General features: G+C 39.3%; 1 protein-coding gene across 8 annotated transcripts in view; it reads left to right on the top strand.

The window, feature by feature from the left end:
- The window catches only part of mast2 (microtubule associated serine/threonine kinase 2), a 153,860-nt gene that overhangs the window by 103,206 nt on the left and 34,125 nt on the right, over positions 1-16,529 (top strand). For 7 of the 8 annotated variants that reach the window (XM_085387706.1, XM_085387707.1, XM_085387705.1 and 4 more), the window contains 5 exons: positions 465-556; positions 9,994-10,069; positions 11,082-11,102; positions 12,320-12,398; positions 13,523-13,677. In XM_085387706.1, coding sequence (XP_085243832.1) covers positions 465-556; positions 9,994-10,069; positions 11,082-11,102; positions 12,320-12,398; positions 13,523-13,677 — 423 coding nt within the window. The remainder of the gene's footprint in view (positions 1-464; positions 557-9,993; positions 10,070-11,081; positions 11,103-12,319; positions 12,399-13,522; positions 13,678-16,529) is intronic. The other variant, XM_085387708.1, reaches the window with a different exon arrangement.

Here is a 16,529-nt window from a genome sequence, read left to right as displayed (position 1 = left end):
GGTACAGCAGTATGTACACATCCGTATGAGCATCTTAGCCCAAAGGGGAGCTGAGGTCTCCTACAGAGTACCATCTAACGATGCCTATCTGTTTTTCCCAGCCCAAACCTTTCAGTCTCTTATTTTGTTAAAACTACATCTTCTGCATAAGCTGTAATTCAGCTGAGCGCACCTCACTCTATAAGAGTCGATAAGAGTAAACAAGAACAAATGACTAACTTAGCATTCATAAGAGTGTGTGAGGTTATGATGTGCTTTCATAATGTCTGTGACTGGTGATTGTGGCTATGAAATCCCAAGGAACATTTATAGAAGCAAATTCCATGCCAGGAATGTGTCCTTCATTGAAGGTTCTATGAAATCCTTGTACTTATGTAAAGAGTTAATTACCCTGACTTTATTTGTTTCAAATTTGAACTTAGATTAAGCTGAAGTCACTAAATTGCCTTTGTTTTTGTTCTCAGTTGTCGGGCAAGCAACAGGAAGAGCCTGATTGTCACGTCCAGCACTTCGCCCACTTTGCCACGACCACACTCACCTCTGCATGGACACACAGGTAACACACACTCCTTTATATAAACTGCCTTTGATGTTTCAAACTATAGACCTGATATACTCAATACTGTAATATCATCAGTATCCATAGTACCAGTTTCAGTAGTCCAAATCCACTCTCACTGGTAGCATAGCAAAAGTTGCTGAATAAATTATGATGAAAAGGTGATAATTTAGGTGTTGTTTTATTGGAAACTTTGACTCTGCTCAAATGTTGTTGTTCTGCTAAAAGTGTGTAGTAACAGCAGACAAGTTGCATTACATGGAGTCGTGTTGTTTACAATCACACACCAACAAAGCTCAATTAACAGCTCCGGTAGCACACTGAGATCGCACAGTGAGATGTTTGTTTGTGTGAATGAATGCACAGGCTGACATACGGTCAGCTGCCGCAGACAGACTTTTATTTTTAACACTTATTAATAACCATTGTTTTTTATAATGATGCTTTAGCTAATAGTTTGTTGCTGTTGAATATTTAGTACTTTTAATGTTCATCCATTGGTTACTAATTAGTTTGAAATCTGAAATAAAAAAAAATACTTCATTGTTTATTTTCTTTATTGTAAAATTGCTTCAGGGTTTTAACAAAAGCATTTAAATGCCTGGGTAAGTAAAGAAAGTTTTATTTTAAGATGTAATCTTTGTAAATAATAAGCAAATAATATTAGCAAAATGTTCTCCGATTTTAAAGTAATTTTCTCTTATCTGTATAATATGAAACATATTTAGAAAATAAGTATTTTTTGTTAAACAAACCTACTCCTTAAATAAATGTTGCCATTATTATTGATTAGTAAATATTATTATTTGTAATTTAACACCATGTTACTATAATTAAGATGAAATATTTACTTCATCTTAATTATTGTATAGATTGTTACCAATGCATTACTTAGATTTTCACACTTTTAAAACTGACATCATCAAGATATCGTTACAGTAATGCAAGACAGAAGACAGACTGATGGTTGTCTTTGCTGATTGGCTTGAATTCGTATGCATTCCTGCAATATTTGTATAGCTTTTAAAATCACTGAAACATATGCATATATGCTGAGCATGCAGGTGATTATTTTGTTACAATACAATGTTCTTCTGGGAAACCTCGGGTCGAAGGCATTCATGCGAATGTCACTTACCGTTACTCCCACGAACACATTGCTGAAGACGAGGCACAACTCTCATAGGAAGAGCAGTTGCTGATAACAGAAGGATAGTACGTCGCACCACACCTTTGCTGTTCTTTACTATTTTCAAGTTACAAAGAAAAGAGTCTGAAGTGGCTCAGTCTCCAGACACCTTACTTCATAATCTGACTGAGCCTCTGTGAGATCCACTCGCTCTGAAATCCACATAACACAGAGAATAACGTGTCAGCATCCAGTTCCCCAAACCCATCCAACAACTGCCTAAAGATCTTGAATCCATGTCCCAACTGTTTTTGGACAACAGGGGAGTCCCCAATATGGGTGAATTTTGTTTTGTTTTTTTGGATAGTGTATAAATTTTCTGGACTGTATAATCTGAGGGCACTCTGGCACAATTAGCAGTAGTTTCTTGACAGAATTTTGATTGCTTAATCTCATCAGATAAAAAGAAGTCAAGCACCTTGACAATAATTTTGCATAACCACTGATTTGCTGGGTGACTTAGATTTGCCAAATTTGATGAAGTGGAAGCAGCTTCCCAATGATTTTATGTGCTTTAGCCTTTTGTAATGTGCTAGAGCACATAAAATCATTGGGAAGCTGCTTCCACTTCGTCAAATTTGGCAAATTGGTATTGCATTTTCTTGTCTCCCTGTGTAAGGTCAGTGTCTATAACTTTAAGCTGATCTTGCAGCAGGAAATACATCAAGATGAGATTTTGCCTTGATCTTTGACAAACTGACACATTTATAGAAAGAAAAATATTTCACCCTTATCAAATACTCTTGAAATACTCCTGAGAAGAAGCAGGCAAGAGTCACTTCAAAAGGATTCCACCCACCATGCCATCATACGTACGTTCGCTATGAAAAAGTGTGTGTGCTGATATTAGAAGCTGTATGCACACACACCAAATGATTCGATGAAATGTGTGCTAACAAAATGTCTTCTGAACACATCTGACAGGAAGACAAGCGCACAAACCCACCAACCCACACACCCACCCATCCTCTCCTCCACCCTTCGAATGTATAGATGGAAAAGAGATGGAAAAAAGAAAAACTATGATTGATGGTGCCTGAAGGGGACTGAGCGAAGGAATCAAAATATAGACTGAAACAGCAGAATGGAAAAGGATTATTGGTGGCAGTAACTGAATGGGAGGAGAGAGAGCGAGAGCTCAATGAATATGAAAGATGGAAAGATGGTAAAATATTGAGGAGAGAATATTAAGGAGAGGCTGCGTGACACAGAGAAACACTCATTACCATGTTGTGTTTACCTTCACCCGATAGTGGTAGTAGTGTTTCTTTGGGTGGGTGACATCGCCTCAAAATTATATTGCCAATAACAATATTTCGGACAATATGAGAAAAAGTTTTCTTAACATGGTAAAATAAACTTAAATTCCAAAAGAGTTAAATAACAAACAGCAACAAAACCAGCAACAATTTAAATTTTAATAGCGTTTTAAAATTTAGTGCAAATAAATTTTGCAAACATGCTAAATCCAGCTCAGTTAAAGACTTTTTACTGCACAGTGCTGGTTTATACTGTTTAAACAAGTATTGTTTGGTCAGTCAGTCAAATGAAGTTTAAAAGCCACTTTGTAAATGTAAAGTTTATTTTTACTCTTGTAACATTCTTTCTCAGACACTGATCTCAAACCATTTTCTGAAGCCACCAAAATATATATTTAAATATTGATATCCTGATACTGATTTCATAAACTACTCATGAACTATGAAACACAGGCTTAGAGCCAAGCAATCAGCGAGCCTTTGCTACTGATGGGAGCTTTGTCATCCTCCACTCCCCACAGCATAGCACAAGCACTGTTTTATTTTGGCACCAGTCTATTGTGTGACTGGCGACCTTGGTGTCAGTGAATGATCATTTATACAAGAGCTGCTGTTCACCATAAAGTAAATTGCTGTCTTCCCTGAATATCAGCTGAATATCTATAGGTTGTAGTCCTGTGGTTAGTGTATGGTTTCTGTTCTGACTAAAAGGTGCACAGATTCTACTTGTATGCTGAAGCACTGATCTGTTAATCAGATTTTCCTGTATTTCATTATGCTGTGAAATGACACAGGAACAATACTGTGATGGCTGAAGTTAGCAAAAGACAATGGAAAGGGTTGGAAATAAAAGACATGTTGTTTTTGTTTTTGAGAGGGGGTTTTAAACTGTTTTTGGCAGCTCACTGAGAGGATAAAAAAATTCACCATCATCCATCCATCCATCCATCCATCTTCATCCGCTTTATCCGAGGCCGGGTCGCGGGGGCAGCAGCCTAAGCAAAGAGGCCCAGACCTCCCTCTCCCCAGCCACCTCCTCCAGCTTATCCGGGGGAACACCAAGCCGTTCCCAGGCCAGCCGAGAGATATAATCTCTCCAGCGTGTCCTAGGTCTGCCCCGGGGCCTCCTCCCGGTGGGACATGCCTGGAACACCTCACCCAGGAGGCGCCCAGGGGGCATCCTTGTCAGATGCCTGAACCACCTCAGCTGGCTCCTTTCGATGTGGAGTAATTCACCATCATACATTACTTATTTGACATGATGATTTTCTTTTCATAGTTTCATATCTGACTGGATAGATGTCCTACGGGGCATCTGCAGTGCGTAGAAGTGATCTGTGGTTGCCTGTTTGTATTCACAGTGTGGTTTGCTGTTACTAATACTGTACACTTCTTTTGCTCCATTCTTCTATCTTCCCTTCCTCCTCTCCATTTACATCTTCCAGCTGCTACATTGCCATGGTAACTGTGCCACTAGTCCTGCAGTGCTGTCTATGTGTCCTAGACCCTGCGCAGGAATTAAATACCTCTAATTAAACAGCACTAATTAAAGATGCTGTTTTTCATTTTCTGTCCTGTTACACTTTGTTTAGTTTGAATCTGTTTACTTGAATAATGTAAATTTTGGTTTCATATCACGTGTGAACACAGCTCCACACTTCCACTGTAACTGTCTAATCCAGGCTGTGATATCTCATTGTAGACACGAACTGATTAATATGAACCACTGGAGGTTAAGCCTTGTCCTTTCATTCCCTTTTCCTCCTTCTCAGTTTCTCGCTCTTGCCATAATCCTGAATTTCATCATAGTTTCAATCACCAAGCCATTTGCTGCTAATCAGATGGAAATTCTTCAGTCTAATATCCTGAGGGTCTGATGAGCACCAATCCTCTCCAAAAAAAAAAAAGACTTATTAAATGTTGGAGGTCTGCATGAATCCCTTGTTGCCTCTCTCATGATCTCTTTTTCTCCTCTCTTGATATTTTTGTAATGTTTTAACATCAAGCTTCATTTTCTCTTCTCTTCTCCCCCATTTACTCACACAGAATATCTCCATCTTTTCTATTTGTTTCACTTCACCAGCCCGTAGTTTCCGCTCTCCTGGCTGACAGAAAGCTGTTATTTGGTAAAGGTCAGCTTGTGATTGGCAGCTATACGCTCTGAGTCGAGATGAATACTGTCAAACCACTGCTCATTTTTGCAATTGTAATGAAGGACTGCAAGAAAGATGGCTTTTCTTTTGTTCAGTTTCATGTCACAGACTCAAGGCTAAATATATTTATACATACATATGCATGTATTGCACATTTCTTTTTACCCCTTCCCCAATTATTTTGATTTCCCCACCTCGTCTTCACCGGAGAGGGAGCAGGCAAGTGAAAATGAAGAGCCACAGAGTAGATATCACATTTGCATGTATCTGATATGAAAGCATATGTCTTGGTTTTTGCTAAAGTAGGTCACTGTCACTGCAGTTTACTGCAGGAAACCTAAAAATGTGACAGCAAAGTAGCTTCTATATATGGTGTGATGAGACTTCTTACTACATGCACTCAGTTATAATTTACATTTCACTTCACTTTTTCTTATTCAGGTGCAAAATTCATGCCACAGTGTTTTTTCATAGATTCCATAGTGATTTTTCTTTGGAAACTATTTGATTGTGGCATAATTATAACTGACTGTGGTGTCAGTTGAGACTGCACGATCAATAGATGGACACATTGCTGCTATTTCACTTTACTGCAGTACATATAAAGACACACATGGGAGATCCACAAAGCATAGACGTGATCTTAGATCAGGTCTGTTTGAGTTTTCAAGTCGGCTCTAATCTCTGTCAAAAAACGTGGAGAGTTCAGTCCAAAATACTTGCGAGCAATCGACTCAGCACTCATGATTTGCATGTTGTGTTGAACATACATTATATGTCAGTAGGGCTGCCACAAACGATTATTTTGATAGTCGACTAGTCACCGATTATTTTTTGCGATTAGTCAACTAATCAGATCATCATCCATTGGAGTAAAACGTACAGCTTATTGCACCAGCATGCATCTGCTCTTATATAACGATCATTAGCTTACAGCTTTAAGTGTTTAAGGTGTGTGCTAACTAAAAATAAAGACAAGATGATAGTTTATTAAATTTTAATGAAATTTGCAGATTGTTTCGGTGAAGTTTAATAAACTCCTTGCTATCTAAAATCTAACGGGACACTGGAGTATATTCTCGAGCATCTCACACTTCTGATAATCAGCTGTCTGCTTGACGTTTATTCAGCTGTGTAAAAACTATAACTTTAATCTCAGCCAAACCGATTTACTCAGGAACAAATAAAATACTAAAAAAAAAGCCAAACAATAACATTTGTAAGTTATCTAAGTGACTTATGTATGTTTAACCTGAGTAGCGAAAGACGGTGGTGGGTTTGAAAACAATTTGCAGGGAGTCCGGTGTTCTCACGGCTCTAGTGAGCCTTGCCCCCGGCTAGCTATCGAGCTAATGGGTAACAGACGTCTCCGAAAACGTCGGAGCGCTTTTGAAAATATGTGGTGTCTTGATAAACTGAGCAGATATTTGAGGTTTACACAGCTACATTCTCGCCTGAAAATATGTTAAACGTTTATTTTGTGGCCCAGAAAGAATAATAAGAGTAATATTAAAACTAACTAGCTGCCGCCATTGTTGGAAACTGAGCTGGGCCGCGCTATGAATTCTGGGACAGAGCTACTTCTTCTTCTTCGGGGTTTAACGGCAGCTGGCATCCTTGTACATGCAGTGCTGCCATCTTCTGTCTCAGTCCGTTATTACACTCTTAAATCCTGCCACTTATTCCTGCGTCTTTTGTGATCTTACAAAGCTTCAAACGACGCGTCGACTATTAAATCAGTCGTCGACGATTTTGATAGTCGACGTAATCGTGACTAGTCGACAAATCGTGGCAGCCCTATATGTCAGTAAGTCCATTAGCTCATGGACTTATAATTGTGAAGGTGTTAATACACACAAGTATTAAATACATATCAATATATTATTTGGCAAAAACCTGCAGGTGCTGTGAGTGTCTTCCCCATAAAAGAGGATACCACAGGCTGGGAGAGCAAATAGCGAAGGAATGTCTAGTTTTTATGTTTCATGACAATCTGTTCGGTCTTTGGTGATTAAAAAAAGGATTAAAGTGACTTTCTTTTGTGGTGAAACACTGCGTGACTGCGTGTCCTGTGCGTGCATCTGGTACTCTTGTCATCAACCTATGAGCACAAACACATTCTCGTGCAAAAACGTCTGAGGAGACCTAAACATCCTTTCTAAACACAAACACACCAGTTGACCCATCGCTGATGTGTCTGATTTCTCTTTGCTGAGAGAGATGGATCTTAAATAATGTCCACGCACATATGCACACACAGTTCTAAGTATAGTATAAAATATGAACAGGGAGGATCGGTGCAGTGGGTGAGCCTGCTAACAGCTCCAGGGACAACTCCATGTCCTTTTAAATGCAACTTCAGCAGCATCCTTGCAGCCATACTACATCATGTATAAGACATTTGACACAAGTAAGATGTACACTAACAAGCAATCTGTCTGACTAATAACCTACCTGTTCACTCCAATATGTGCATACATGTTCTGCACAGCCAACTAGACAGACAGAGGTTCCCATCTGACGACAATCAAATGCTCGCATTAATATTTGAGTTTCTGCTCTGTCCAGACATGCTGCGGAGAAAACTGCATAATTGATGTGGAAATGTCCGACTACTTAATCTCTCCTCCTGTTTTTGAGGCAGCCAGCCGTTCCTCTGCTATTCATCTGTGTTCACCCTTTCTTCCTTCAGCCTCATTCTGCTGAATTATTATCAGAGTGCTGTTTCTCCCTGCAGATACTGACCGTGAATATCCATTCCACTGCTTTTGCTCGGATATGTCAGCATATTTAATTAAAAAATGTCAGCTTTATTAAACAGAGGATCATCTGTGGCTTCTGTGGCAATGGCTGCATTATGAGCTTCACAGTCAATTCAAGCTGTTCTGGAGATATTTGGTGTTCAGTGAAGAGAAATGTTTCCCTTCTGTGTTGAAGTTGAAGCAGAAATTGAGTGTTTGTGTCCCCAGTTTCTCAAACTAAGTTATTGTTTAGCTACTTACACGTGATTTTGTTTGGGGAAGCTGTTTTTTCTTCCCCTTTATCCAGTTAAAAGTAATTAACTCACTGATTGCCACAATCATTATATGATGTGTTATCAGTCTAAGTGATGTAAAAGGAGTTAACTGAACTGCATTCATTTATCTTTGTATATTTTCAGCAGTGTAATAGTAAATGTAAAAAGCAGGTGGTTCACCTACTTTATCTTAATCTAAATTTTTAACTCCACCTTTCTGTGTGATTCAAGAAGACAGACGAGTCATTCCTTTAAGATCTTTACCTTTTACTTTCCCCTGTGTGCTCGTTCACTTAATGAGACACTCAATCAGGTTGTGAGAGAGCCCATCTTCTTTCCTCTCTGTCTTCTATTACAGCCACTTCCCCTGTTTATTTATTTATTTATTTTTCCTATTTATTTTCTGCATATCGCCCACGCTTCTTCTCTTCATACATCTTACATTCGGATTCTCATTTTGCTCTTGTCTTGTTCAAGGTCAGAAATTTAAAGTGATGGAGAATAAAGGAAAACAAATGAATGAGCAGAACACTTAACGCATGCTCTGTTTTCACAGTGAGGGCCTTTTTATCTTCCCATTCATATTTTCAGGTTGGTAAATGCAGCAGGAAGATGTCTTGCAGCACAAATAATTCATTCTGTAAAGTTTTAAGAACCCCAGTATGAACAATACTGCACAGATGAAAGAAGGCATATTTATTTAATGTTTGCGTCAAAGGAAATCTTCTGGTCAAAAATAACTTGGTGATGTCATCGAGAGTAGGTTTCTGGTTAGACCCTGTACAGAAGAAGACATTTATAAAAATATAATAGTATATTATAGTCCAAGTATTTGGTTTGGGTTGGGATGGAAATATTTGCAGTGTTTTGTAGTAATACTGCTCAAGCAAAGTATCTATAAGGTGAAAAATATTAGTCCTGGCATGGAACAAATCTCCGACACAGTTACTGAATTTACCTCTAATGCATCTTACTAGTCAGTAGGTAATGAGCTAAGAGGGTAAAGTAAAAGGAAGTTAACCAGCTTTTGGTAAAGACAAAGTTTTCTTTTTTCTGATCCACAGATATTATTTTGTATTTGAGATTACTGTCTTGAGTAAGCACACATCTTTGCTATGTTTTATTATTGATATAATGATATCATTACTGAGAGCCGTTACTTGGGCTTTGATCAGAGTAGTAATACAAAGTCCCTCTGCCTCTTTCTTTATTATTTTGTCTTGGATTTTTATTTCCTTGAACTCCACTTAAAAAAGACATCTCACATCTTTATCATCAGTCTCAGTTGCCAGTTGTGCGTTTGCAGACATCCCCTTTTCCTCTTCTGCATCTTTGCATCTTCTTTTCCGTGATCATGGTTGGTTGGCATGCTCACTGGCATCAGCATGATGCGCTGATCCCTGATACAAACAATAGTAGCACCAAGTTGCTGAGCAACAATGACATGAGATGACAAGTCCAGAGATGACAAAAAAAAACCCAAAAAACATTTTTCTTACCTATTTGCATAGTCTGTGGTGTAATTTTCTTAAATCTCTTTTCACTGAGCAAATTCACTGGATTAAGACTTCACACATTGTCTTTTATTAGTAAAATGGCACACGTTAACAAAACACATCCCGATCAGTTACTTCATGGCTGATGAGAAGTTAATTAAGGTAATCGGATATGATTTTCATTCCCTGTGATTCTCCCTGAATTAGCTGCCACAAAAGTGTTCACTGTGTTAAAGAAAGAACTCATCACGTGAACACAGATGTAGGTTTTCTGTCTGTCTTACTGTCATTCCTGCTTATTCCTTTACTTCTGTTTTTCAGGGACCAGCCCACTGGACAGTCCTCGCAACTTCTCTCCCAACACAGCTGCACACTTCTCCTTTGTTCCTGCTCGCAGGTAAGACTTCCATTTATGTGCTAAGGATGTTTGTGTTTGCAGTCACACATGTAAAAAACACAGAAGCGCTGTTGTCCTCAATAAACAAACTGATTGTATTAGTGATCATTAGCTCTTACCAGTTCTTTTCAGTTTTAAGTTATACAGTACACCAGGAAAAAAAATAGAAATAAAGTAATAGATTGCAGATGTTGAGCCCAAATAGATAAGGTGTACTTCATCTTTTAATGTCCGTATCTTTGAAACAGTGTTAAACAACTCAGTGACCTATGAGAGCTGAGCAGCTGCTGATGTAAATGAGTGTGTGAGCTGATGAGGAGGCAAATTTGTAAATACTATTTTACATATCTTATCTTTAAAAGATCTGTACTCTCATATCTGTGCCGTGGCTAGCGTATGTTGCTAACTTCCGGGAACTATTGTGAGACACTGTGATCCCTAGCTGTGGTGGGGGGGTTGGAATCTATTTGATTGAACTGAGACTCTCCATTCGAGGACTGAGCCGAACAGGCAGGCTGTTTGCACGACGACGTCATCAAACACCGAGACACTGTGTGTGTGAGGTGCAGCAGCGAAAAGGAGCATTAGTGCTGATTTGAATTGGAAATCCCTCTCTGTCCAGCCACTGACCTCAGAGCTGCCGCTGCTCAGCACACTGTGGGGTGAGAGGGACACCGTGTGGTGGAGTCTGATATGACGGGCCTACTGTTCCTACTCGCATAAAAGCCTTATTTTACCAGAAACACTTTCATTTAAATGTATTTTTCATTTGGCTTTGCATGAAAATAATTGTGCTTGTTGTCATAAAATAAAAAATACATATGGCTTGCAACAAAAAGTGTGCCACTCTGCACTGCCAACAAAGTATCAGCAGTTAAACGTTTTTCTTTATCAGATATGTTTTGTTTGGAAAACCAACTGAGGCAATTTGCATCTATTTTTCAGTCTGTGTGACAGCAATAAAAATAAATAAATAAATAAAGAGAAAACCATTGTCTTGTCTTCTTCACAGCCATGGACACAGGTCTGACAGGTAATGTCTCCATTCTGACCTCTGACTTTTCCGCCTGCCTCTTCCTGCCCTCTGTCCTGCATGACTCAGCACACACACACACACACACACACACACACACACACACACACACACACACACACACACACACACACACACACTTATCTCTGCTTTTTTTAATAAGTAGAGATAAGAATGACATGAAAAAGCATCCTCTTGTTTTTTTCTATTGGTGAATACTCAAACATTCTCATTTGTTCTCACAAAACACTTCCACAGGGGAAATCCATTTTCAGTTATGGCTCTTCAGGCTAGCCTCTCCTGTAGGAATTCAAACATCCTAAATAGCAAGACCAGGAGTGTTCCTTTTGAAGAAGAAGGGTAATAAGGAGTGAAGTCAATCAGACACCAGTGGGGGGGCAGAAGAAGGAAGGAATAACAAAGAAAAGCACAAGAGGAACTAACCTTCAAAATAAAAGTGGAACTAAATTGAATGAGGGACAGTCCCGAGACAACAGGAATATGTAGACAGACAAGGTAACACGAGAAAAATGAAGACCCCCCAGAACACGTAGGCAATAGAGAGACAAAAAAACAAAAGAGAGAATTGCATCCATAAACAAATATCATAATGAACACCACAGGGTTTTGTTTTGTTTTTTTAGAGGAAAAACAAATCATTTTTTAGACATTCAAATAAGTGCTTTTATGATCTTTTTATAAATTTCTTCAAAAATCTCCAGAAGAAGTTTCACTCGTTTTAGCCAAAAGTGTAAAACAAAAAGAAATGAAATACTTGCGAGATGTTTTTAAAGTCGGACATGTTTAATTGGATTTGGAGCTGAGACACAGAAGGGGTAAGGAGGCACTTCAGGTTTGTTAGGATGAATATTTACTGAAAGTGACAAAAAGCTGGCTAATGTTTGATAACCAGAAGGTATTTGTGAAGTAAAGAATCCGGCTTTTCTGACACAGGATGAGCTGTCGAGTCTGTGAACTCTGTGGTGCTTCTCTTTACGTGTGCAAAGTCTCAGTGGATGCTTTTTGCACACATTAGGTTCCATGCTATCTTTCCGCTTCACCTTTTCTTCCACCCACTGTAATACTTTTCCACTGTATGTGACACTACTTCATCTTGTTATTCTGGCTGTGGAGAATATGTGGTATTTCACTGAAAATGATCATTGAGTGCTGATGTCTTCATTCATTTTCTTTAATGTTCGCTCTTTGTTTTTAAGGACGGATGGCAGACGCTGGTCTCTCGCTTCATTGCCTTCCTCTGGATATGGCACTAACACTCCCAGTTCCACTGTCTCGGTAAATAAATTCACTATACTCTGTCTATGCATGTATTTGTATGTCTGCTGTAGTGATCTATAGACTCATCCATGAAAACTAGAAACACATACTTTATTTCACTTACTACAAAGCTGCAAAACTGCCGTAGCCTCCACTGCTGATTCCTTCATTCTGATACCTTACTGTGTACTTCTGCGTCCTACTCTTTTTCTTTCCCTCACTCTTAGGGACATGTCAAATGTCCCACTTGGTCTTATTCTCCTCCTTGTCCTTTACCTTCTGCTGTTCTTTCATCTCCCTTTTTTAAAATTGCACACTTCCTCTGTGGCTCCTGCCTTTAAAATGAGACTTGCTGTGCATCAAAGGCAGCAGCCTGGCTAAGTTGTCTGAGAAGCCGTGAACTTGAGCATCCAGACTAACACAATCATTGTAGTAAGAGAGAACCGAGCCCCCCTTCTCTTTTATCTTATTCGGACAAATAAGACCTTTGTTGTGTGAATTTCACCCTAACTGGTGGGGGTTTTTTTATGCTGTATGCCCTTTCTGTCACAACCCCAAAAGGATTCGTGCCTCCTACTGAAATCAAACCAGGGACTTTTCACTTGTCAGCTTTAGAAACTCACATTCACTGAAGTTCAGCTTAAAGTTGTTTGGAAAACCTTTCCAGTAGTGGAATTGCAAAGCTACATACATTATAATTTGATGACACACAGATTCACAGCTATGCCAAGCACTTCATTCTTCAGTCTTTCCACTCTGTTTTTCTGTGTAGAAACACCAGGAATTCCTGCAAGGACAGACTACCACAAATTGTTCCAGCTAGAGATAATGCTAGAATGTCCTTGCGCCAATTTCCATTTAGAGCACTTTAACTTTTCAAAAATACATCATACAAGCAAAAATAGTTTTAGCCTGTAGTATAATCCTAGCTTAGCTCCCTTCAAACCTTACAGGCATTTCCAGCTTTGAGTAATCTGCTTTTCCTGTCCCTTTCTCCTCTAATGAGAAGGGGACTAAACTTTACTCCAAAGACAAACTCAACCCAGAGTTCTTCTAATCCCAGTTTAGCTCCGGCCTAACTCCTCACTGTAGCTTCAGTGCTGGTTGTAATCTATGCTCCGTTTGTGCTCCTCCTCTCACAGTCCTCCTGTTCATCCCAGGAGAAGCTGCACCAGCTGCCCTTCCAGCCCACACCTGACGAGCTGCACTTCCTTACCAAACACTTCAGCTCTGAGAGCATCACAGATGAGGAGGGACGACGCTCCCCCGCCATGAGACCACGGTCCCGCAGCCTAAGGTAGGAGCTCTGGGCTAGCTCACAAGATATACTCTGATTGGATCCAGCAAAATGCCACATGAAACCCAGCCTACGTGTTAGCGGAAAGCAGAAATGAACGATAAAGCAAATGCCCTCCATTTTTTCTATAGCTGCTAGAGGCTTCCTGCAAAAGAAAAACCCTTGTAGGGCCCAGACGCACAAACCCTGCTTGCTATTCAAAGAAGAGTTGATGCAACACATGTCTCTGCTAAACATGTCTCTCTCAATTTTGTTTTACATTCAAAGGGAGCATATAATTTTCAAAAAGGAGTATAGTTTCTCAGCTTAATCAACCAGTATTATGTCTTTGTAAAATGTACAATTTTACAAACAATGTAGATCTTTTTGCACTTGTAGGTGCAGACCATTCAGATCAAGTCAGTACTTGAATTTAAAAGTAATCTCATAAATGTATCCTTTCTGTCCCGTGATCTAGAGATGGCTTTTCTCACCTTCAATTTGTGTCAGAAAAAGTGATGCAACGTAGCTTTATCAGTCAGTCCTGGATGATGATTGCTCATTTTGAGTGTAAAGTTGCTGGGCCTTCATTGGTCTGTAGAGGAGGCTCACACTGCTGCGCCCCTTCACTTGTGGAGGTCTGATTTTTAAATACAGCATAGCACTAAAATAGCATTTCACAAAGGATGAACAAACATTAGCAGACCCAGATTGTGTGTGTATTTGTCAGTCTTAAAAAGGTCACACATATTCCTCTGACTTACCCATGACAGGTGTAAGTGAGAATAGTCCTCACTGTGACACTCACCTGTCAAACTGTAGCTCTGTCGGTGTTGCGTTGTCTTTGGCCGTCTCCAGCCATCTTTGCTTTTTTGTGATTCTATTTCTGTTCCTGGTTGTCTATCTGATTAGACTCCCGCTGTGTTTAGTGGTGTGTGTGTGTGTGTGTGTGTGTGTGTGTGTGTGTGTGTGTGTGTGTGTGTGTGTGTGTGTGTGTGTGTGTGTGTGTTTGTGTGGTTTGCTATCTCAGGTAATCCACCATCAACAGTGTCCCTATGTAACCTTGATATCTCTCCAGTCAGAAAATAAAATGAAATAAAAAGATCTCAGATGTTACATTTTAGCACCAACCTGCTTCTATCAGAGATAAAAGAAGAGCTGACAAGCACAGAGCACTTGCTGACTGTGAGCAAGTTAGTTTACTCTGAGGTGACTTTGAAAAGTGTTTCAACTGTGGCTGGTTGTCAGCCCCCCTCGTATGAAGGAGGAGTGAGCCTCAGCAAAACCCTGACATCATATTAGTCTACCAGCAGTGAGTGTCATTAAAAAGCTTTTAATGAGCAGTCTATAGACAATCTACAAGTTCAGAGGAATAGCCAACAGAAAGCAGTAATAATGTGAGGAGTAAATGCAGTTTAAACGTTTGAAAAGGAAACGCAAAAAGATAAAAGAAGAAGAACAATGAAAGAAATTAACTGGAGTCACTGACTGGACCCATCAGACAAAAGAAGGAGCAAGAGAAGAAGAGTATGTGTATTTGGATGAGAGGCATTATAGTGAACATGAGCTGCAAAGCAATAATATATAATAGAATGATCATGATTTTATCATTCTGTTGTAAGGAATGACCTTCACCATTGTTTTTGTCATTCTCTAGCTTCTTTATTAATTTCATTTTTTGCAGAAGCAAAGTAGGATCATAGATCCGTTTGTATTGTTGGGCTGTTAAGACATCATAGCTAAAACAAAAAATATATATACCTCATATTTATGGAGTAAACAAGGATGTTTAAATACAGAAAAACATTTTTTTTTAAATTCATATCAGTTTTATACACTCTTCAATCTGTCAGTCATCACCTGGACAGTTTCCATCACCTGAGGGGGTTCCTTCAAGGCTGAGCAGCTCTTGTCTCCTTCCCTTTCACTCTACAGTCTGCAACCATTTCTGTTGGTGAGTGTAGAGGTCAAGCTAACTGATGCAGCACTCCATCATTGCTGCTTCCTTTTTAACAGTCCTTACCGAGCCTGAAGATGTGGCCTGGCTCACTGAATAAATGATGGTCCCACTAAGATCAAACCAGGTGGACTATATGTCACTGCAGGATTTTTTGGTTGCCACTAAAGTGTCGGCTTAAATCTGACCGTTACTAGCAAAGCCCCCACACAATAACAGCTCCTTCTAAATGATTCATGGTGGGAATGTCACAGGCAGAAACCATGTCTTCTTTTTCTCAGTGTCTGGTAAAGACACAGCAACTGATGAGGGGAGGTGCGCACTACTTAATCTCCGGGGAGCATCTCTGTGACGTCCACACCTTTTTAAGGCTGGTAACTCCAATGAGCTTATACTCAGCAGGCACTGATTCCCTTCTTTGCTCCTCTTTTTCTGAGCCTTTTTCATAACAGTATTTTGCTGTTTTTAAGACTGCACTTCAAAAAGCCTTAAGAGGGCTTTTGCTCTTAATCTTAGCAGTAGCTTGGATCAGCACACCTGACAGCTTTGCTTTCTTCAGTGTTTTTTCTACACTGTGTGTCCAGACTTTTCTCTGGTGCTTTTATGCTGAGCAAACAGCAAAGTCAGAAATGGTAGGTGACTAATTTATCTGACAATTTAAACTTTAACGAATTTCACGCAATAGAAACAAGTTGCGGATTATAGATGAAATGTGTACTTCCAAAGAAAGGCTGTATGCAAACACAAAAAGCTAGAAAATATTTTATAATTATTTTTTTTAAATAGTTGAGTTTAAGCAGCTTAACACAAATTGAAATTCGTGACTGGAAACAGAGCCAGAAAGTAAATGAAGACAAAGTACTGAAATTACACTTTACATCAATTTTGAAAAGAATTTGCACCACTGTTTTAGGAT

Source organism: Rhamphochromis longiceps, linkage group LG17 (assembly GCF_057381845.1).
Source record: "Rhamphochromis longiceps isolate RC_006_pf linkage group LG17, R_longiceps_female_GT1.1, whole genome shotgun sequence".
NCBI classification, from domain to species: Eukaryota; Metazoa; Chordata; class Actinopteri; order Cichliformes; family Cichlidae; genus Rhamphochromis; species Rhamphochromis longiceps.
The sequence above is the reverse complement of the archived record's forward strand: the minus strand, read 5'-3'. Positions and strand labels throughout refer to the sequence as shown.